This window comes from Dermochelys coriacea, chromosome 2 (genome assembly GCF_009764565.3).
Source record: "Dermochelys coriacea isolate rDerCor1 chromosome 2, rDerCor1.pri.v4, whole genome shotgun sequence".
Classification (NCBI taxonomy): domain Eukaryota; kingdom Metazoa; phylum Chordata; order Testudines; family Dermochelyidae; genus Dermochelys; species Dermochelys coriacea.
This window is the reverse complement of record NC_050069.1, coordinates 179,272,990-179,297,408: the sequence shown is the minus strand read 5'-3', so window position 1 is coordinate 179,297,408 and position 24,419 is coordinate 179,272,990. Positions and strand designations below refer to the sequence as shown.

The following is a 24,419-nucleotide window of genomic DNA, read 5'->3' as shown; positions in this document are numbered from 1 at the left end:
ACCCCTGATCCAAATTATTTAACAGTGAAGCCCTTGTCAAGCTTGTTACTTGTTTTAAACAGGAGTGGAGACAACTAGAGTTAACTATAAAAAAAAGATATTGACAAGCTATAAAGGAAAAATGTGAGACAAGCAGACTTCCTATAAAACATCTACTATTCATTCAGTGTTATAACGTCAAAAGGTTCTCATGGCATTTACACTGGCTTTGAAATTAAAAGTAAAAAATTAAATTTTAACTAGTGCATGTAGATGAAACCTTAATTTTTCTTCTGGATTCTGTTTAATCCTCCCTAAGAAGCAGAGATGAACATTATAAAAGCATCACACTTGCTATCTATTTATGCAACACAGCTGTAAAATTCTGCTACTTAAGGCCTTGAGTCAACAGAAAAGATCTACAGATTTCTGTGCTGCTTAAGTCCGCACAAGGTCACAGAATAGAGTTCTTTGGTTCCTCAGGAGGTCTAGCCAGCCACCACTTTGACATAAAGTAGGAAGAAAGTTCACAAAAACTACCCCTCTTCTTCCTGAAGACCATTATACCTGATTCAGCAGCAGGAGGTGGGAGAAAGAGCAACTGCATTTTCTACAGCAGTGGCTGCTTTTCTAAATGATACCAGAGTATGGTATGTCCTGTGTTACTTTTAAATTTATTGTATTTAAAGATCAATTCTCTCTCCACTCCTGAATTTTGAAAAATAAAAAAATTAGGTGTCTATTGAAAGGAAGTTCAAGGGAAATACAACCTCAGACATCTGAAAAGAGGTGACCAGTAGCACCCATTACTACCCTCCAATAGCTATTAAATACATTAAAATAAAAGCAGAAAATAGCGGTAATCAGCTTGACTGAGTGAACCCATCTTGGAACAATTTCTCAGTATAAATACATCTTTGTTAGCACTGCCCCTTCTGTTCAGAAGCTGAGTCTCTCCTTCCCTTCATATAGGATTGCCTTCTATCTCTGTGACCAGATCTCCTATTTCTGGCCCCAGAGCTCTCAAACCCGGTTTGGTTTCCTTGCTGGCCTGTAATGCACCCTACGAGGCTTTGCATGTTGTGCCTGAAGCAGTGGACATGAGGCAAAACTTTCTGGGGTCTATTACTGCTGCTGCTGGAGGGCAAACAAATGGGTTCAGCAGTGCTGAGGATATTCATGGAAAACTAGCACAGCAGAGATGTAGGAAAAAGATACAAGGCTAGATGCTCAGCTCATATAAATAAGTGCAGCTCCCAGGAAACCAGCTGTGCTAATTGACACTGGCTGAGGTTCTAGACCATTTATTTTTGTCTCTCTGTGCTTTACATGGGATGGGTGAGGAATTGTACATATGAATCCCCTGCATACGAGACATCTGTTCAGCAGGTAATGCAGGATTTAAAAAGAAGGTTCACTTTAAATCATTTAAATCCAGGAGTTAATTTCATCTCAAGAGGGAAACAACTCCACCTCCAGTGTGATGTGACCATAAATGGGCAGCTGGAAACATATCTTGGCTCTTACCAAAACAGTCATCTAGTTCAGGAGCTCATTCAAACTTATTGACTTCAATGGGCTTTAGATCAGATCCCTACTGTAAATCTTTCTGACCTGGATTACGGCTTTGCATCAGATTGTTTTACATGTAGGTATTTAGATAGGTAAATCTTATTCTGGCTATCAATTAAGAACAGCCAAACCTTCCTTATACATGTTGGAAACTCTCTATGTGCATCTTCAAGGGGACTCCCAAATAACATTCCCTAATGGCTTTATACGGTACTCGGGATGGGATAAGCAACAGCTCTTGGGAGTGGAGCAGTGGCTGCACCAATGGCATAAATGTACATTGCTAAAATAGGATTTTGGCTGATTAATTCAGCTATAGGGCTATGGTAGAACTCTGGCTGAAGATCCTATTTCCTTTTAAATTAAATCCCCAGAAAGATTTGTTGTATATGAGCTAGATGATAAATGTCATAAAACCTTGTTAATATATTGCAATTTGTTGTTTGCACTAATAAGCAAAATAAATCACTTTAAATTACATTGGTAAAAATGACCATCGGACCTTGAATCACCAGCATGGCAATTTTAAAGCCAAAAAAATGTCACAAGTAGCAGAATCCTATTAACCTGGATGACAGTAGCTGTTTGTTTTTTGTTGTCCAAATAATAAAGACATTTTTTCCGTTCGTTCCTAATGGTGTTTGGTGGGCTTCGCATACTTTAAAATATTTTGGTATTCTCTGTAAATGTTTCATTTTGCCTTATGTGAAAATGATTACAAATCCTCTAGAGTGCCACAGAATCAGAGGCACAGAAAACATCTCAATATGCAATGATAAATATCAATCTTACCGTCCATAAATCCCAGGGCAATGTCTGGAAAAAGGGCAAAAAAAGACATTGTTGAAAATATTGTTTGTACATTATATGTTAGAACTTATCTATATAGTGCTGTAACTATACCCAGTACTTAAGCACAGCCTTAGTATATTTTGGGGGATGGAAAGCAAGTGGAGGGTTATGATAGTTCCTATTACAACAAAACTGCACTTGATCAATTAGATCATACCACTATGCATATGACTGGCATGTATGGAGAACTTCAGGTAGGGAGGATAGGTCCACCAATGGCTATTAGCCAGGATAGGCTGGGATGTAACACCATAAGCGTCCCTGGCCTCTGTTTGCCAGAAGCTGGGAGTGGACGACAGGGGATGGATCACTTGATGATTGCCCATTCTGTTCATTCCCTCTGAAGCACCTGGCACTGGCCACTGTCGGAAGACAGGATACTGGGCTAGATGGATCTTTGGTCTGACCCAGTATGGCCGTTCTTATGTTCAGGTCTCCCCTGTCTCCTATTACTGCAGAAATGGAGGCCAGCTACTTGGATCACCAACATAGTCATCAATAGGTACATGAGTTTCACGAGGGACAGTTGCTCATATAAGCCAGAGATCTGGCTTTCCAGTCACTGTAGGGTCTTGTCACAATCCCTGTGCAAATCATGTATTGTTTTATTTTACAGATGGGGAAACAAAAGCAGAAAGATTGTGACTTGACCAATACCATAGAATTAGTAACAGAACCAGGAATTGAATTCAGGAGTCCCTTGCTCTCAATCCCTTGCTCAGCACACTGGATTTCTATACCTCTGAATCTATTAAAATATTGATAAAATTTAGTGGCTTATCAGAAGGGCTAGCCTAGCTGCATGGCACAGCAGGAAGAAAGCTTGTAGTGACTTTAGCAACATCAGAGGCAGGATGGGTGTGTCTGCCTCCCACAGCTATTAAATGATCAAGATTCCTTTCAAAAGATCAAGGAACACGTGGCCAAGATTCCCACAGACCTTAAAGAATAATCTTGTGTGGCTGTTGTAGGAACCCAGGGAAAACCTATAGCTTTAGGTGAAATCAAGTGACAAACTTTAAACCCTCACAATTGGTTTGCATTGGTTTACATTCTGAACGTTCTCACCTTAAGCAAAAGGGCCAGAGAAGGATGGACAGATAAATGGATGAAAGAAAGCTAAGTTTATTATTAATATTAATTAACATTAATATTCCCCCACATCCAAAGGGTCTTCATTGATCTCAAAGGGTGGCTGGGACACTTAACAACAGATAAAACTTATGCTCCAAAGAGGTTACAAAATAAACACACAAACTACCAAAAAAAATTCAAAAACTGTTTTGAGAACTGCTACTAAATATTTGCCTAACTTCAAGGATGGAGCATATTACATTTGCCTTCCTGTCTTGCTAAATGCCTGCACCCTAAATCTTATGAAGGCCTGAAGCAAGTCTGCTGCTTATGTAATGAACTACTTCAATTTTTTTTATGACTACAAACCCCTTTTCATAAATCAAAATCAAGTACTTCAGTACCCAGCTTTCCTATGGATGAACATCATCATCCAGTTCTCAATTAGTTTATTCCCAGATAAGTATTTCTTTTATGGACATATCCCAATTGATATTTATCTGCATGTATCTTAATAGTCTATTAGCTAAATGTCAGTACTTTCCTGAAAAATTATGGGCCCAGATCTGCAACCTTTGCTCAAGGAGATGATCCGACTTATTGACGCTAAAAGTCCCATTGACTTTACTGGTACTACATATGTGAATGAGAAGTAATTTTAAAGTCAAAGTTGGAGGGTTGCATCCCATGCTGTTGTCTGACATTAATACTACAATTAAGAAGCTGCCAGTATTTTCATTAGAAACCCTGTTTTGAGTTGTGGCTTTTTTGTTAGTGACAATAGTGGTGTTTGGGAAAATTTCGTTGCATCCCTTTATCTCTCTTCCCCCACAATGTCATAATCTTCCCCAATCCTTAAAACTCCATGGTGTGATGGCAACACAACCCTGGCATGTCAGCAGAACTATTTCTCCCAATTCTACTATTTTAAAAAGCACAAAACAAATTAAATTCCACAATGCTGGTCTCTTAGACCAATGGAGATGTCTCTAAACACTAGGGTGACCAGATGTTCCGATTTTATAGGGACAGTCCCAATTTTTGGGTCTCTTATATAGGCTCCTATTACCCCCCACCCCGTCCCGACTTTTCACATTTGCTGTCTGGTCACCCTACTAAACACACTCAAATAGCATTAACTTGACTATTCAGATGCAAAATACAAACAGCCAAAAGAATTTAAAGTAACATTAACCCTTAGGGATGTTATCTTATTCCCACACCGGTGGCACCTGAGGAAAAAGTGGATTTAAGATGTTAAAATCAGGCACTTGTGGGTGACATGGAGATTTGACAGCTGGGAGGTGGGGCAGAACCATGTGCTCTAGGAGACAGGATACCAGCAGGACTCAGAATGAAGGTCAAAATGTTTCTCTGGCTGGGTTTATTAGCTAGGGGGGGAATAGAGACTAGGTGCTTGTGAGGTGCATGTGTAATAGTTACTGGGGAGAGATGGGACAGAACACAGAGGGTGGTCTGGACTGTGAGGGCGTTCGGAGGTGGGGAAATTACTGCTGGAAGAGTGGGGTAGGCAGAGGGAGAATGCTCCCAGGCACTTGTGGAATGAGGATTACAGAGATCGAAAGGAGATGGGGCAAAGAGGAGAGCAAATGGGCACTTTTCAGGGTCTGTTTGCAGTTGAGGGCGTGTGCTGGGAGAATTAAATGGCAGGTTGGGAAGACATTTGGGAGCCACTGCACAGAAGACTGTTTATTTTCAGTACACTTCCTCAGTGCACTTTACTGAGAGGGGAAAAAACCCCACAAGAATAAAACCAACACAAACTCAGAAAATGCATTTAAGGCGGGAACTCCATCCTTAGCATCCCCCTCCCCTCCAGTATTACAGGGCTCTCCAAACACCGAGATCACATATTTCATCCAGTTACATCTAGTCAGAATAGTGGATTGTAAGTGAATTGTAATCCTCAAAGATATCCTCTGAGTGGGGGTAGCCACTATGTCTCACCCACACAAAAGATAATCCCCTTCTGCATGTTTATTGGGGGAGGAGTGTTTAGTGAATGCTTCCTATGCACCTACTTGGGAATACATAGCCAACATACATAGTCTCTGTTTAATAGTTCTCTATATTTCATATGGGCAAAATTTCCAGCCACTGCAAAAATAAAACCTACTGCAATTTGTACATTACCCTGTCAGTGCACGAATGCTCTTTTATGAGAGTTTCATGTTTTGTGTTTAATTCTCCTATTTCTCTAATCACGTTCAGGATTATTAAATGAGGAGCTGAAAGGGCAGAGCGTGCAGAGTCAAAGCTGGAATTTTCTGTCAATACTGAATGCATAAATCTAAAACCAAGGATTCTGTTTTTTTCAGGGAGGGGAATTAAACAAGCAGGATGTGACAAAGCTCCATGATAATTAAACATTGAAAACTGCAATGAGAAATCTGACTTGGAGTTTGGACTGCTGATAGTGTTTTTCTGTTCCCACATGTATCAGTGGAAATCACTACTATTATATAGCCAGGCATGTTCACCAAATAAATTAATTCACAGAGAGAAAGATCAGCAGAAAGTCTGGATTGTCTCAATGACCTGGCTTGTCTTCTCACTCCTCCACCACTGTTGAGCTCTTGAACAATTGATTTAGACTAACTACATTACAGTTCAAATCATGTCAGGCCAGAATCACACTGAAACATGGTCCTTGCTAGCATGTTAACATGGTTTCTCTGGCTGCTGTTCAAGAGACAGGTCCATGCTGGCCAGAGAAATTCTTATCACCCAACCAGAAGTAAATGTATTTAGAAAGGATTCTATTAACATTTAGTACCAGTATAGGTAGAAACTTAAAACTGCAGCTTCAATAGGTCAAGCCAGCAACTCCCATGTTGCCCATAATTCTGCTGAGGGAAGCTATCTTCGGTCAACATGGCATAGATCGTTATATAGTACAGAATAATTCTTCCCTATAATCTCACATGAAAACATGTGAGACCATTTTATTTTATTTTTCTTATAGTCATAACTAAAACAGATTTATGAAAAAGAAAGCCAATCAGGTCATATTCTGTACTTAGTACAAAGACTATCACAGCATAGCGGTAGTATGCTGCCCCTATGAGACTGAGTGTCTCCTGAGCCACAGGCAGTCATAGCTGGATTTTAAAAAAAGAACCTGTCAGCAAAGCAGGCTTGGGAAGATTACAACTTTTTTTCCTGAGTTATTCTATGGTTTGGGAAAAAGGTATAATGTCAGAGTCAAAGCCATCAGTTACAGGTGGCTGCTCTCCTTGACTATAATATCATATTAGCCTGATGCTTCTCTCTTCCCCTACCCTATCATCAGGTTGTACTGGTATTGCTGAAGTAGGAAGATGGATGGCTAATGAGAACTATGAAAGATCAAGTTTTTCAGAAGTTGTAAATCCATCATTCATTAATTCATGAAGAAGAGGTTTGTTACCAAATTCAGCACACACTATTTTTTGTATAGCACACCTCTAGCAAAGAAATACCTGAGACATGGGAGAGTGGGTTAGGGTTATTCCTGTTGATACCACTTCTGGCTTGAAAGGGTCAAAGTCCAGATCTAGCAAACATTCCTCTTTCTTCAATTCAGGAGCTTCATTCTGTTGGAGAAGAGATGCTCACTTAAAAACTTGTATAGAAACCACACTGTACAAGCAAAATATGAAGGTTTCCCATCTACCTGCAACCAGAGGGAAAAAGTTCTCTAAAGACTTCAGAGAATTCTCCATAGAATTCAGTGTTCGCGACTGCCAGCCCTGATAAAGCTATAAGGTAAGTTTAACTTAAAAAAAAAAAAACCCACCGATTTGGATGCCTAATTCCTATCCGACATCCAACTCCCTGGGGTCCTCGGAAAATCCCAACCATAATGCTCGACTGTTTGTGAAAAGTTAACATAAAAGGACAATGGATATGTATGAATCAAATTTCACTAATAAATGTCTGCGACTCCAAACTGTAGTCATCCACAGCCCTGCTTAAATCTTGCGACATTGACCTGTCCAAAAGTCTGCATTAACTACAGCAGTGCCTTTCTTATCCACAATTTATGAATTGTCAAGCAAGGGCCTGATCCCAAGCTCAATGGAGTCAATACAAACATCTTTTTTGACTCATTGGGCTTTGAATCAGGCTCTGTGTGAACAAACATGAAAAAATAATTAGAATACATCAGAAAATGCTTCTTTTCACTAATTTCACATTTACAACTTAGATTTAATTATTTTTCATAACTGTTCTAGTTTTTGCAATAAGTCCTCACTAAAGCACTTGGTTTTTAAATTTTGGCAGAAAAATAGGGAGAGAAACCACTGTTTAACATATGAATTATGGAGTATGCAGGTTACTGAAGTGTTAATTTGTGAGGCTCTGCTGTATTATTTTTAAAGGAATTCAGGTTAGCCACACCAGCGTGGTGAATGATAAAATACCACATACAAACACCTCTCTGGTGGCTAATAGTCTAAACAGATAGATCCAGAGTTTTAAAATGTAAATGGTGAAAACACTGTAAATGAACTCTACTACTGGAAAATGTCAGGTTCAAATGTGTCTAATTAGATAATTTCTCATGAAAAAAGCTGACCTGCACGCACATGTCAACTGTTCCAGGCAAATTAGGTGCATAAATTATCTGAAAATCAGGCTAATAATATTTTCTATGAATTCATACACTTCATTTTAAAGCTGTATATACATAGAATTTATAGACATTCAGTGCAAGGAATTACACTGCTAAAAAAAAAAAAATATCCCTCGGCTGTTGATTTTCATATGAACTGGCTCACAGTTCTAGGTGGAGGAGTTCCAGTTAGGTTTGAGCATAATCCTAGGTCACATGGATATATTGAAAATATAGTAGATAACATGATTCAGGTAATCAACACTCCTCCCCACCCCTCGCATACACACTAGAATTATATCCTTTGTTAAGATTTATGAAGTGATCTTGTCAGCAACATTTAGATTTTATTATACCATAATCTTGAGGCACTAGCAGGGCCGGCCTTACCTAAAGTGGTGCTCTGGGTGAGGCTAAAGGTGGAGCTGGATGGGAGGGCTGGAGCTCAGCTGCGGGGCGGGTGAGCAGAGGTGCAGGCAGAGCAGGAGATGGGGTGGACTGGAACTGGAGGTGGAGTTGGGGATGAGGGAGGAGCTATACTGGAGGGGCAGCTGGGCAGGAGGCGCAGGGGATGGGGGCAGACCAGGGTTAGAGGTGGACTGCAGTTATAAAGGTGAACAGGGCTGGGGGTGAAACTGCGGGGGTTGACAGAAGGCTGTTATTGTGACACTCTCTTGATGCCCCTCTCCTCCCTCCCCCCCCCCAAGCACATCACCCTATGCAGTTGCCCACGTCAACCATCCATAAGGCCGGCCCCAGGCACTAGCATTCATATAGTTATACAGCTTCATGAAATAACTCCGAGTGTTAACCAGTATGTAATCAGAATCAGATTGAGTACAGAGAAATTAATGATCTTTTATTGAGATTTGGGAAGGAAGTGGCTATTTATGAGAACTGAAACACATGAGTGGGAGTCTTATTTAATCCCTGCAAAGTGACAAGGTGAAGTACCTGTTGTGATAGGATATGGCCTATTCAAGAGATTGTTCCATCATCAGCTACCTTTAGGTCAAAATGAACAGCATGCTCATTTTAACACTAGAAAAAAAACATCTCAGAAGAAAGCTATAGTTTAATTTAGATACTGAATTATATGGAAAAAAAACTTAGGAAAGTGGAAAAACTAAAAAAAGAGAAATGAAACAGAAATGTCTAACAAATTACTCTGTATATTCTATAGATTAATGCCTGTAGAACGGGATGAAGCATGAACAAACAATGGCACGCTCTACCTTCAAGAAGGCTTGAACTGGGGGTGTATTGCAAAGGCAAGATTGTGCCTGTCTAAGCACAAGCGTGCAAGGGAGGAGGAAGATGCAATATAGGCACCCATGCTAGGGATCAGCATGATGTGCCCTTTGCCACCCTGTGAGTACAAAGACTATGCAAGGCCACTGTCAGTACTAGCCTCTCCAAAAAAAGAGATAAAGGGGTGGAGAGGAGACAGGGCCATTGCTTTCCTTCCTCACCAGGAAGAGTCAGTGGAACTAGCTCAGTGCAGTGGGGAGTGCATGCTGTAGCCTCTTCAAGCTTGACTCAACAGCCATGCTCCCCAACCCTCACTGTAGATCTCAGAGGCATTGTGTGTGTGTGACATTTTCAAAAGTGCTCAGCATCGGCCTCATGCTGCTCCCACTGAAACAAGCAAGAGCGTTCCCACTCACTGCAAGAGAAGCAGCGTTAGGCTAAAGCAGAGTATTGTCGAAAATCCCTCCTCACACCTGCTTCATCTCTCTAACAAATGTATTTGTCACCCAGAAATGACAATGATGGGAACAAACATGGGAACAGCTCAATCATTTTCAATTTGGTTTGTCTGGCAGTTCAAATCCTTAAAATAAAACAATCATGTAAACAGCAAAAAGTATTATGCAAGTATTGTAGTGACACCTAAAATCTCTAAATTGTGTCAGATACCTTCAGTATCTCAACCTAACACGGTCTGAAGAGAGGGGTCTGAGACCAGGGAAGAAGAGAACAAAAGCAACAACACAGAATTCTAAATTGTCACCTTCCTCTGGTCTCCCAAGATGTCAGTTTTCTCTATTCTTTGTTGCATCCGATGAAGTGAGCTGTAGCTCACGAAAGCTTATGCTCTAATAAATTTGTTAGTCTCTAAGGTGCCACAAGTACTCCTTTTCTTTTTGCGAATACAGAATAACACGGCTGCTAATCTGAAACCAGTTTTCTCTATGTCTGTCTTTTAGTCAATGGGAATTAAATGCGTTCCTGAAAAGGGATGGGCATAAGCATGTCCTTATCTACTTTCCTGAATCAGAGCTCTAAATTTTAAACTCTCTCAGGAAGGACTGTCCTTATTTTTTAGATCTTGTGCAGCACCAAGCACATTGTTGGTGCTTACTAAATAAACAACCAATAACAAACACGACCAATCATCATAATGGTTTTTCCTTCTGCTGGAGGGGAAAGGAGGAGGTGGGCTCTGAACTACTGAAAATCCTTTTTGAAGTGTGTAACCAGTGCAGCATGGCACCATTCATCAATCTGTGGCTTTGGTGTTTCTTAACATTAAAAATGTTTTAAAGCTCTGCACCAGTAGAGGGCCTTGTAGGCTTGATGGCATTCAGACCACACGGCACTGCACTGCCAAATCAACTGGAGTAACACAATACTGCATTCATAATATAGAATGTAAAAAAGTGTATGAGGGCGAGTATGCTTTCTACTCTTTTAATTTATTATATTTTCAATTACTTCCCTTCTAGAAACCTACAACATTCAACAACACCCGTAGTAAAAAACGCATCATATTCTCTGTGCATGCATATATATATATATATATATATATATATATATATATATACCCCAAATTCTTAGTTACATTAAAGACCCTTTACACCATCTGGCCATGTAAAAAGGCCTTGAAAGTGGTAGAAATTTTTTCTCCTTCATTCAAGGCCCTTTTACACCATTAGATCTTAGTGTAAATGAAAATCAGGCCCACAGCTATCTAGAAAGATGCAAATTAGATAGATATGATATTTAATGCAGGGGGTTATATTCAGGAACAGGTTAGACTGGCACCTTCTGTGTAAGCCAGGACTCAATTTCCCCCGCAGCGGCAAGTCCACATGAACTCAGAATGCTGTGGTGCAAGGCACCTAAAACACTCACTCTGTCAGGGCCCTTACAACCTACCTGCAAAGGCCTCACAGTTAGTGGTTTTGGCCCAGCAGAGGTGTGTGGCCATGGTGGCCAAGGCATGCACTGTCACTTACATCCCACTGCCAGCAAGGCCCCTATGGAGCACTGACTATAAGGGGTTGTCTATACTATAAGCACTACAGCAGCACAGCTGCAACTCTGCCATGGTAGCGCTATGGTGTAGATACCTACTACAGCAACAGAAGGGGCTTTTCCATCACTGCAGTAAATCCACAGCCTCCAGAGGTAATAGCTAGGCCAGTGGAAAAATTCTTCCATCGACTTAGTTGTGTCTGCAGTGCGGTTCGGTCAACCTAACTATGTCACACAGGACATGACATTTCTCACAGCCCTGAGCGATGTAGTTAGGTTCAAGGTGACCTAAGTTTAAGGTGTAGGCCAGGTCTAAATTAACACAGTCTTCGCCAGGGTAGAAGCCTTGCGAAAGGTGGCACTGCATTTTTGTCAAGAAACTCAAAATATTACTTGGACTGAGTCTGGAATCTAATTTTGTTTTTCTGAGTTCTTTTTACACCCTCTTGATCTCGTATAAATGTAGGTGAAAATATTAACTCTCAAACATATACCACATTAATTCATACTTTATATATTTGTACACAGCATACCAGACCTAGGCTCAGATTTCAGACTATTTGTACCTGTAATTACATGACTGCCTGCAATCACAATAAGTAAGTGAAATTTATGCATGCACATTTTGCAAAAAACTGATTTTTGTTATAGGTATTTGAACCTACACCATTTTTTATTTTATTTTACAGTAATATTAGACTAAAATCACGTTATCTTGTACAGTGCACTATTGTGTAATATTCACACAGGTCAAAACCAGGTAAGTACCTGATTCAATTGGGGATGTTTTACACGAATACATGCAAATATATATTTTGCTTTCAATACATACAGTCAGAGAAATCTGCACAAAAACATAACTAAAATCACAGTGTCAACCTCCCCTCCCACCTCCCCCTGCTTTCCCCAGTCAAAATCAAGAGAAAGATTTTTCTTCCTCATGATTTTGTTGGAAGCCCATAAATCACCCCAGGATTACTCAAAAGTGGATTTTGGGATATTTGGAAGCATTAGGCTTTAAAAACAAACTAGGTTGATTTTTAATGAAACCTGAAATCAGATGAGTGTCAAGTTTAGTTGCAAACATTTCACAGGCTTTTTAGTTGTAGCCGTCCTCAGAACATTGCATTTCTTCATTTTTCAATATGCCACCACCGCTAATCCTCCTGAGAATGACCAATGTGTATAAATCATTCAACGATACTATAAAAGATGAGCGTTGTATGCCCTCTGCATTCAGAACCCCAACTGACATTAATAGTAGTTCCTCTCTTGGAGAATTTGCAAGATCAGACTCATATTGTAGCAACCCATCATCTCTGAGACTGACCTGTGAAGGAGTCGTCACACTGATTTCTGGTACAAAGTTGTCTTCAAAGAAGCTGATGATATTCTCCTGCTGCAGTTCCTTTGTGGGTGTGAGTTTAGGCATTGGTGGGACAGGAGGCCCTTTCCTCAACTAAGCAAAGAGCAAAAATGTCACAAAGTAAAACCCTAAGGCAGGTATAATTGAATGAATTTTAGGTTTTAAGTAGGACTAAAATAAAGAGTTCATCTTAAATATTTTGGGGTTGGATTCTGATCTCAGTTGCTTCAGTGCAACTCTGAAGTAGCTCCACTGACCTCAGCAACTTCACTGTGGTAATTCAGATCAGAAACTCACTGTCTGTTCAAAATCATCTGGTCTGAGGGAAGAAAACATTTTTTTAAAATAAATCTCTCATGTCTACAAGGATTCCTGTTGAGAGGATTAATATGACAGCGTTTCTTGGCTGAAGATTCAAACTATTAGGGTAATAGGCTGGAAGACACTTCACCTGCAACACAGTAACATCATTTGCACTGCAGGGTTGCACAGAAACTTAACTCTCTCATTATTTGTTTTCTTAAACTTGCTTCAGTTTGTGTCATTTTTCTGACTCATGTTCGCCCATTATTTAAGGCTAGTAATGGTGAATAGCAATGCGTACCAAAGTGCTGCGTTGTAACTTGCCTGTGTGGATGACAAAAGGTGCCAATCTACATCAGTTACTTTTTTCTTGACTGTGGTTTCTTAGCCAATAGAAAATGTGTAAGATTTTTTTTTTATTTAAAACTACAAGCAAGCAATCCAGAATGAAATCAATTAAAGGCCAGTGATTTAGCCTGAAGTTGCCTAGTCCCCAGTTAATAAGATATTGTATATACTGTATATTGTATGTTCAAGAAGAAACTTGAGTGCCTATAGAAAAATCTTATTTTACCTTTGTGCTATTATACTCTAAGCTGCATAACGTAGGTTTCACCCTGACACAGGATTTGTTAAATTTTGCAGTTACAAAAAGTTATTTGCTGTAGTGATAGGTTTCAATGTGGAATAATCTATTGGTAAAAAATATTTTGGAATTTTCTGTTTTCCAGGGAAAACATCCGGTATATTGTCTGGGACAGAGTACATCGCCACAAAACTACAATACTTTTTTTTAAAAAAAGTAATCTTTTTACACTTAAAATTAATTTTAGGGGGCTACAAATTTCAGATGCAGCCATCAGAGACTTGTGCTGCTGAAATCCTCAAATATGAAAGAATGAAAAATATTAGGTCTTTTAGGATAAGTTTTTAATCTTTGTCTTGTGGGTCCAATCCAAAGCTGAGTGAAGTCAATGGGAATCTTTCTATTCATTTTGCTGGGCTGTGATAATAATTGTGATAAACAGCATCAAGCAGAGATGGCAGAAAAGATAACATTCAGGCAGGGGCGGAAAACTTTTTGGCCTAAGGGCCACATCAGATTGCCAAAATTGTATGGAGGGCCGGTTAGGGGAGCCCGGCCCCCGTCTCCTATCCAACCCCCCGCTTCCTGCCCCCTGACAGCTCCCCTGGGACTCCTGCCCCATCCAACCACACCATTCCCTCTCCCCTGATGGCCCCCCGGACTCCTACCCAATTAACCCCCTCCTGTTCCCTGTTGACCCCCCTGGGACTCCTGCCCTATCCACCACCCCCTGCTCCTGTCCTCTGACCACCTCCGGACCCCCCACCTCTGACTGCCCCCTGCCACCCCATCCAACCCCCCCTCTCATTCCTGACTGTCCCCCCCAGGATCCCTGCTCCATCCAGCCTCCCTGTACCCTGCCCTCTGATCACCCCATCCACCCTCTCCACCCCCTAACCTCCACCCCGAACTCTCCTGCCCTCTATCGAATCCCCCCTGCTCCCTTATCATGCAGCACAGAACACTGGGTCAGGCCATGGCTCTGCAACTGTGCTGCCCGGCTGCCCAGAGTGTTGCGCCGGTGGCGCGGCGTGCTGAGGCTGCAGGGGTGGGGGGACAACATGGGAGGGGCCAGGGGCTAGCCTCCTGGGCCAGGAGCTCAGGGGCCAGGCCAGATGTGGCCCACGGGCTGTAGTTTGCCCACCTCTGGTCTACAGTCAGGAACTAACAAAGTCTAAGGACATCTACTGTACAGTTGGTCTGTACAGCATTGTATCCTGCATTGAGGAGAATCTGATGGTAGATAGTACTTCACTTTTTCCAGATGCAACAAGCATGCTGTGATGACACATTTCTTATAATGTGACACAGAAAAAGTGACAAAACAAATCATTTATTCTTTAGGAAAGGAAACTATAATCCCTCTGACATCACAAGGATAAAAATAGCCATGGTAAATCCATAGTTTGGATTAATACCTAATATGATATTTGTGCCTAAGAAAATGTCAAAAACAGGCATATAAAGCTTGAGCAGACCTCAGATGATGTAAAGCAATGCATTTCCAATGAAATCAATAGGGCAACATTGAATTACAAGTAGACTAAGTTACAGAGGCAAACAGTGTGCAAACACTTTTCAGAGACAAATAATTTCATGAAAATACAATTATTTTTAACTGTTCCCCATATAAAAATAGGGATTGCCTCATACACTGCAGTACTACTATTTTAACATATCATATGTCAAACTACTGTCATTTTTAACTGTAATTTAAAAAAATATAATTCTGTAATCTTTTTATAAGAGTTTTAGCTGTGTTGTGCTTGTTTTAATTAAAAACTTTAAATTCTGCCTTACTATAGAAACTATATGCTTGATATACATGTAAACCATCATGTACAATTCTTACACTACTCAAGTTGCCATTAATGAGCTGGATTCTTATCTCACTTTCATGATTCTCATCAGTGTATGACTCCATCGAGATCAAACTTCTCACTCTAGTATAAAAATCAATATAACAGGACCATCAGGTCCAATAAGTGTTTTGCCAAAAATCATCACAGTAGTACAGTATTTGAGCTACCACAAGTATTCCTTATCCCAAGGAAAGGAAAAATTATGGTATCTCAGATAGCTGTGTGTGGTGACAACTCTTGGTTAATGTTGACTTTTTAATGGCAATCCTGTGCATAAATAATCAATAATAAACCATAATCTACAATTCTATTTTTGTATTAATACACAAATGTTTTTCACACAGTAATTTATGTGCTGGATAGATCTGAAACCCTGAATATGCATTCTTTTAAAGGTCCTATACATAAATAAGTATCTCAACACACACAGTTCAATCAGCACCACTTTCTAGTCTCAATCCATTCTCCCATCGCCTCTTACGATCAATTTCAACAAGCACCTGCAACAGGGGAACGAGCAGCTGGGGCAACTAATGGTGTCACAGCCCTTTCTGAGAAAGCCACATCAGTGCTGCTCACTATGACTCTTAATTTTAATGTACAAATCACTCCTTGTGCACTCCAGCACTCACCACCCGATTTATCTCTGTGGAATCTCCTACAATAGCTCAGCTACATCTGTGTAAGAGGCCCACTCCCCAGGTTAGCTTTGCTCCTACCTGAGAAGGTGATTTAGGCCGAGCTGGTGCAGGAGATGAAACAGGTGCCAGTGTATGATTGGGACTAGACGAAGGGCTAGGCTGAGGAGAGGCCTCCTCAGGGGGTGATGGTGTTTTCGCAATGCGGAGTGGACCCGAGTCACTGGATGAACACAAAGTAACAAGTTCTGAATATATCATGAGGCTTCACTGACTTTATACCACGAGTTACATTTCTGAACCCTTTGAGAAACGTAGGTTTCCAGCTTTATAGCCTCAAATAATGATATTTTTGACACAATAGTTGTTATGCATCCCTGGCATCAGGGATGTATTTGGCCCCTTATGTGATTAAATAATTAAAACAGTGATTAAATTCAACCTATCAATGAACTATAGTGCCAAAGGAAATCCTTAATTTTCTAGAAGTTGTTTTCTAGAACATCTACTGTTCTCATGCCTTTATCTTCAAAAAATAGAGCCCTTACATTTCAGAAGGTTCTGTATTTGAAATGATTTCTCATGTCAGTTTGAAAGTATAAAATGTAAATGACAATTATTGTCTTCATTAACCAATTTACTTTACACAGTTCACAATCTAAAAGGCTCCAGTGATGTACAATCCCAGTTCAAGGCGCAATAATAATAGTAATCATACAGAACAACAGCTATAAGAAGAAATTTAATCAAAAACCAAAGAATACTACTAATTATTATTAAGGGCCACATTCTCGGCTGATGTAAATCAGCATAGCTCAGTTGATTTTGTCGGTCCTACGTCAATTTATATCAACTGGATCAGGCTCAAAGTCTGAGGGACATTTTACTGTCTAGAAATTTCTAACATCTAATATTGAAGAAAACAGATTTTTCCTTCTATAATTAATGAGCCTACAGTCTACAGCATTCTATGAGCACAGTATTTAATAAGAGGAGAACTGGCCCTACGTATCTTTAGGGAGAAGTGAAGCATTACATGATTGAGGAGACCAGCCACAATCATGTTTTTAAACACTAAAGCAAAGCAAATTTATTCTTTGGCAAGAATATATTTTAGCTCACACTCACCACCTCTTTCTGTGGAAATATTTAAAAAAAGGAATATGCAGTTATTAACAAGCTCCTTCCTATCTATTTTATTTCCCTTCAAGGTAACATTCAATTACATGCCCCTTTACATTTTTTTTTTATTTTCCTTCTCCCACTCTCTGAAGAAAAGTTCAAACTTCAGCGTGTCTTCTCTAATAAAAAATATTAACTGTCTTATTCTGAAATGACCCTTTCCTGAGTTCCTGAACAAGCTTTTCAAATGCCACTAAAAAAAAACTGCCCTCAAAGAATCCTTCCAGGTTTGACACAAGATCTAGTGCATGTTGGGACAGAAGATATTTCAGTGTGTGCACGGTAGTCAAAACATTTAGACTCAAGTAAAGCTGTTCGTTCTTCATCTTAATGCTGAATCTTAGCATAACAATGAAAAACTTCCAAACCAGGGTTATGATAGTATTCACACAACATAATATAGTGATGCAAAAAAAAAAAAAAATTATATACACACACTCACACTCCCAAAACTTGTGTGTCATACCAGAAGGTCAAAAATACAAGTTTCAGAGTAGCAGCCGTGTTAGTCTGTATTCGCAAAAAGAAAAGGAGTACTTGTGGCACCTTAGAGACTAACAAATTTATTAGAGCATAAGCTTTCGTGAGCTACAGCTCTCTCAGATCTTGGGAGGGTCTGTCTCCCAAGATCTGAGAGAGCTGTAACTCACGAAAGCTTATGCTCTAATAAATTTGTTAGTCTCTAAGGTGCCACAAGTACTCCTTTTCTTTTTTCAAAAATACAAGGTTATTTAAATCAATTAGAAAATAGTCCATACTTTATTAACCACTCTCTCATTTCTGAGAAGAGTAACTTGGCAAAGGAAGAGCAGGGTAAGCATGTATGTGTTTGTGGGGCTACAGCTGGCCAGAATATGGGTATATATTAATGCTAGTTTTAAAGTATTTTGATGGAAAATTCCTAACGGCAAGTGTGGTTTCTGTAAAATCAAAGTTTCTGCAAGTGCATCATGGGAGATGTGGTCCAAACAGGGAAGAATGGGGACATTAAGGAACTAAAACTCCCAGGCGGCACTGTGGCAGCTCATGGAGTTGCAGATTAAGGTCGAATGAACCCAAAATGAAATGTTTGGATAATTCTGAATAGACATTTTTCTAACCTTTGCATTTTGTGAAAAGTTCCAATATTTCAAGTTTTCCTTCTGATTTAGGATGAAAACAAATCTTGAAATATTGGAATCTCCTTTGGGATAGAAATTCTGGTTTATGATGAGCTCTAATGAATGCTAATGTGACACTGTTTTGGGGGCAAATTAACACATTGGTCAGAATTTAGTTCCACGATTGCTTATGGAAGGGATGGTGGTTATAAATGAAGGAGTTATATATTCTGTCTCTCTAAAACTTCATTTTTTCCCCCTTTTTAGATCAGTACCATTCTTTTTACACTTTGTGCCTTTTCATCCCATCATAATTATACAACTGAAAGCAGAAAATCCATTTCTGTCTATGCCAGGCAGAGGCAGCAGATCAAGCTGTGTGCAAAGTAAAAGTCAGAAGATAAAGCAACAGTATCACCAACCCAAAATGTTCCCAAAACATGAGCTCCCATAAAGCATGAGATTGGCTTAGAAATGATAATTTAAAAAAAAATTATAATTTTGGGATTCCTTTAATTTGGCTTTTAGTTTTTGAACCTTTTGGGAGCACTTGGGCCACGTTCTCAGGCTTTCCTCGGCCATCATGAGGGTTAGAAACAGACTTTGTTTTTAATTAAATCGACATGCCTTCAGAAGCCAGGGCTTTAAGTAAAACACCATATATTACAAGATTTGTGATAAAATAATTAGACAAGGCAATGCTGTTGTATATTCCACCTATAAGAATGCAAGGGCCAGATCCTTAGCTGCTGTACATTGGTGTTCATAGATGAAGAAGTAGCAGTACCACATGCTATGGGTGGGTTGACTGTTTTAGAAAGGTGAAAGCCCATTGTAATTTCATAAACAATTTATTACCTGGGTGCTCCTTGGATGGTGAAGGCCTTGTCAGCATGCTGATCTCCCAACTTGGTCATCACCTCATACAGTTTGTGGCATAGCTGAGAAGAAAAACACATGCCTATTAAATGTGATATTAGGTTAAAGGTTGCATTATTAGACGAAAGTGCAGATGGTAAGCCTGGTTTAGAAATTGCTGACTTCTCTAAAACAATATAGACCTCTTCAGATATACCATAGTGTCATGTTCATTTAGGGCCTGATTCAAAGCCTACTGAAGTTGTAATGATTTGGGGAGTCTATATATAATTTACTCGTTCTGTATGTGATTATGAATTCCATGCGTTACTCTAACCTGCAATGTGTAGTGAATGAGCTGTGGCTGTCAAGGACACTCATATATTCACACCCTATCTGGATGAAGCACCAGAACAAGTAAAAGAAGTGGTTAACATGAATGGCTCTCATTCAAATGAGAACACCATAGGACATTGTCTGAAGCCTAGGAAAACAAGTTTTCTTCAACTTCTCTGCAGGGTTTGAAGAAATGAAATTTCCACAGAAGCAGGACATAGAACCAAAGTTGCTAGTACTAGCTTTAAAAAAAAAAACAGACTGAGTCTGTCAGGGAGACAAAGGGAAGTTTAGGGCAGGAGAGACAAACAAAGGGACAGGCTTTTGAGGGAGAGGGGACTTTTTTTTGACTACAGAATCAGCCAAGGAAGAAGGGAGCTGTCTGCAAGAGTGAGAGAGAAAGGTTCCATGATTCAATAATTAATTGACATTTGTAAAATTCTATGGGGTGTTTCTTAGATGAAAAAGAGATCAATTTTATGGCATATTTTGGTTTGTGTGGAGAGCTCCTGAAGGGAGCCAGTCTTAAGCTAACTTTATTAACAGTAGAGAAAACAGTACACAAAAACAGTTCCTGTAGCTTGTTGTGTCTAAAGAAAAACTGTAAGATAGAGTGCTGTTAATTACCAGGCTTAATCCACAGGTTTGCCCTTAAACCACCCTGACATCTTACAGATACGAAGCAGAACTCACCCTGTACCAGTACTGTAGAAGGGAGTGGGGTTTATCATTGCACACAACTAGAATGCATACCTCTGGAATTCACACTCAAAAGGAACAGGCTTTTTTTTTTTTAATTTTTGGAATATGGTGGGATCTCCAACCTGTAAGAGGACAGTGGTTGGGGATTTCAAGTGTGAGGCACAGCCAAGGTTACTGTTGGACCCTTACCTGAAAACCTGGTTTCTAGTATTTCTTTAACTCTCTCTCTCACTCACTCACACACACACACACACACACACCTGGTCTGCACACAGTTATTGTACCAGTCTAACTATTTTTAAATTTAACTGATTTTTGGAAGTAGACAAGCTCTTCTTAGGCACTGACTTGGTGAAGGATATAAGCATACAGTCATAAGTGTCTTACTGAAGTTACTCTATTAGCTTGAGAACCATGGGCATGTGATAAATTGCTGGCAGTGTAGGAATTCACAGAGGTAGATCTTGAAAGGGGAAGCCTCTACCATTGCCTCTTGCACCTGTTGAGTTGATACAGTTTGAAAGTTAATGCTGGCACAAGGTGCTCAGCAACCTTGCCCCATTAATAATGTGTAAGAGGACAGTGTGAAGGGGGGAAAAAAAAGAGGGAGGACATTCTAAAAAAAAGAGAGCTTAACATTGCAACTGCAGTTGGATTTTTATCCAACAATGTCAGGGAAATTACTTTTGTAAATGTAGTGAAAACTCATGTTAATACTACACTGTCACCAGAGATAAGGCAGTAAGGACAAATTCTCAGATACATGGCTGTAATATATTCCACTGCTCCCAAATAAGACATTTCTTTGTTGCATAATTCACACAGCACATTTAGTTTTACTCACCAAAGCTATTTCCTTGTGAAACTTGGCTTCAAGGCTGGATATATTTTTGAAAGTGTTCACATAGAAGCCAACTCGTCTGAAAGAAGATGACAGGGAAAGAAAAAAAGGAGGGTGAAGAGAGAGAAGGAGAGAAAATGAGCTGTTCATTTCTTTCAAACAAGCAGCAATGTTCTTCATTGTGTCCTGACGATTCCGAGAAAAGCAAACAATTGAACAGGAATATTAAACAAAAAATTGTAACTCGATTCACTGATCATGTAACAATTCCTGAAGTGGTGCAGCTGTGGGGCCAGATTCTGCCACACTTGTTCATGCTGAGGATAACTTTCTTCCCCGTATGGTCCCATTTATGTCAGTGGAAATACTTAGGGAGTAAGTTAATACTCATTGTGAATAAGGGTGGCCGAATCTGTCCTGTAGGCATTATCACTGAAGTTAATATTATCAGTGCCCAATAAACAATTATATTTATGTATTGTATGTAAGCTCCTACCATGTTAATACAGAATCATTATGATTATGTATTTGTAGTACAGTAGCCTCTACAGAGTTCCAATGGGAGCAGGGCCCCACTGTGCTAGGCACTGTACAAATACATAGCAAGAGACTTAGGGCACGAGAGAGGAATGAAAGGGACAGGCTTTTGGAATTTACAGTCTAAATAGACAAGACAAAGCGGGGGGAGGGAAAAGGTGAGGCAGTCAGAATCCAAGCGACTTGCCTTAGGTCACACTGCAAGCCCGTGGCAGAGCCTAAAATAGAACCAAGATCTCTTGGATCCGAGTCTAGTGCGCTATCCCCTGGACCACACTGCCTATTCAAATCATGGTAATTTCAGATCCAAGAGATGAGAAACATGTTTCCCAAATCTGGAATACCCATCTAGTTGCTGGCCTTACTGAAACAAGAATACATGATGTTTAAAGCATCCAGGCTTTAAGCAAGCAAAATAAAATTCTTCAATGTCTATTTTTCACAAGACTTGTACATTGAGCTCTTCTAGTCTCACTGTAGTAACACTGAGACAGGCAAGATTAGCAAATACTCTTGTGCACATAGAGATTAGTACACAAGTATCTTATCTCACATAGGGCTTCTATGGTGGAGAATATTACAGTATATGAGTGCTTCAAAAACATTAATGAATATAGTTTCACAGCATCCCCATGAGATGAGGTGGCATTATTTCCATTTTACAGACAGTGAACTAAGGCACAGGGACATTAATGTCAAAAGCACACACTAATATTGGGTGATCAATTTGAAAATCTGAGGGGTTTTTGATGGCATTTAACATTGTACAGTTCTTTTTTGTTTGGAACACAGTCTCGCAGACTTCAGTTGCAGTCAGCACTTCTGCAAATCTGATCTCCAGGGTGTCAAATTGTATGCATCTCATTTTCTGGATGCCCAGTTAGTGACCTCCTGTGAAAAGTTTGGTTCAAGTGACTTGCACAGCATTGCACAGAAACTCTGTGACATAGACAAGGATAGAATCCATTTCTATAGACCATCGTTAAACTGTCGTAATCACAAGACTGTCCTTTCTCTTCCTGCCTTACACCTTCCAACTTCTGGAACAAATGAGCTTCATTCACTAAACAAACCTGATTCATGCTCCAAGCACCATCCATCGCCTCACAGGCTGTATACATACAAAGGTTGATTGCAAGCCGTAAGTTTTAAAACACATGCCTAAATAGAGCAAGCAAAATATGCACACATGTAAAAGAAAATAATTTTGAATGCAAAATACATAATTGTACGTGCATATAGGTATTTGCATATAGAAGTTTGTGAGAACAATTGCACTGTGTATATGCACATTTTTTTAAATTGTTTGAATTTTTTTTTTAATTTGGTCCTGAAAACATGTCTTATATTAGTGCAGAAAAATCTGAATAATCCTAAGAGCATAAAAACTTAATTTTGCATCTGTTTTGAAATTCCACATGCAATTCCTCTAAATTTTCACCAGCAAAAAAAAAAAAAAAAAAAGAAGAAGAAGTTGCCTTTGGGCCAACAATAAGCCCGAAAAATTTCATCCCTATGGGTCATTTTTCTGGAAAGTGGTAAGTATCTAAAAATAGGGGCTTTGAATGAATGTGGTTCCCAAACCATGATTGTAGGCTCAAATGTACATTGAAATTCTATCAACCATGTAGACTAGTTAGAAGGTAACAGACACACTGTAATGCAAACAACACGTATGCCAAAGTGTGTGGTGTGGACTTTTTAGGTAGTTGGTTGGGGTTTTTTGTTTCTTTTGGTAGCCTGTAAAAAGAATGTATTTAGGTGATAAGTGCCTGAAAGGACTAACAGCACAGAAAAATCTGAACTCATCTCACTTTAAACAAACAGAAGACAAATTCTGGCCACCCAAAGCATCCTTTTTTCAAGTGTCATTTGTCAAATAATGTAACACTCTAATGGAACATTTCTCTGCCATTCTTGTTCACCTGCCTATTAAATCTAAAATGAAAACAGAATACCTGCATTTACAACTATTTCTCTCTTTCTAGTTCTTTTTAAATTGTAACTTGTAACACAGGGACTGCCATGCAATTTTAAAGAAAGCAAGCTGCTAGAGATGCTCAGAAATTGTGGTTCTGATACTAGTTCTGACACTGGGGAGTTGGACCTACTTTATTTACTGGGCCAGCCATCTTGTGACACACATTAAAATTCAGTGGAAGTTGGGAGACTGATTCTGACTCTTTGAAAATTCTAGCCTATATATGCAAGTTGTTTGGCTTACCTTGACCATAGAGATGGCAGCTCTTCTTGTAAATCAATATTAAAGTCTTCAAACACTTTCTGTGCTTTTTGAAACTCTTCTTCTGCCTATAACAAAGCAAGACATGTTGGCTTTTATTCTCCAAATAATAGAAAAACAGATTTGTGCAGTTTCACTGTAGGAATCTGTTTTTCTATTACCAAAAGAAGAGCGTGTTCAAACTACTGTTGTTTACTATAGCTTGTTTCATTTCGCAAAGGGTACTGCAAACATTTGCTTCTAGTTTGGCTTGCATAGGTTTGAATCCCAGACATTTCTGGTTCCAAAGAATACAATCAACACCGAAAGAAAAAAAAGTCACCTCTGTGTCAAAATGTGCAAAGTTCCATGAGGTTTCAATATAAACAATAAATTGGCCCAGCTTTACTGTATAGGTTCAGAGCTTCTCTAAACCTTTGGTGAACCTTTGCTGAGTCTTGCATTTATAACAAAACTGAAAGCCAGCAATTTTCCAAAGAACTCACGTTGTAACGTCATTTCTCAGTTTTA

The 24,419-nt window shown here is 39.5% G+C and overlaps 1 protein-coding gene across 9 annotated transcripts in view; it reads right to left on the bottom strand.

The window, feature by feature from the left end:
* AMPH (amphiphysin) overlaps positions 1–24,419 on the bottom strand; it is a 177,340-nt gene that overhangs the window by 33,271 nt on the left and 119,650 nt on the right. For all 9 annotated transcript variants that reach the window (XM_038388778.2, XM_038388777.2, XM_043508716.1 and 6 more), the window contains 7 exons: positions 23,892–23,977; positions 21,134–21,209; positions 19,252–19,334; positions 16,193–16,334; positions 12,687–12,815; positions 6,960–7,073; positions 2,344–2,367 (listed from right to left, as the gene is read on the bottom strand). In XM_038388778.2, coding sequence (XP_038244706.1) covers positions 2,344–2,367; positions 6,960–7,073; positions 12,687–12,815; positions 16,193–16,334; positions 19,252–19,334; positions 21,134–21,209; positions 23,892–23,977 — 654 coding nt within the window. The remainder of the gene's footprint in view (positions 1–2,343; positions 2,368–6,959; positions 7,074–12,686; positions 12,816–16,192; positions 16,335–19,251; positions 19,335–21,133; positions 21,210–23,891; positions 23,978–24,419) is intronic.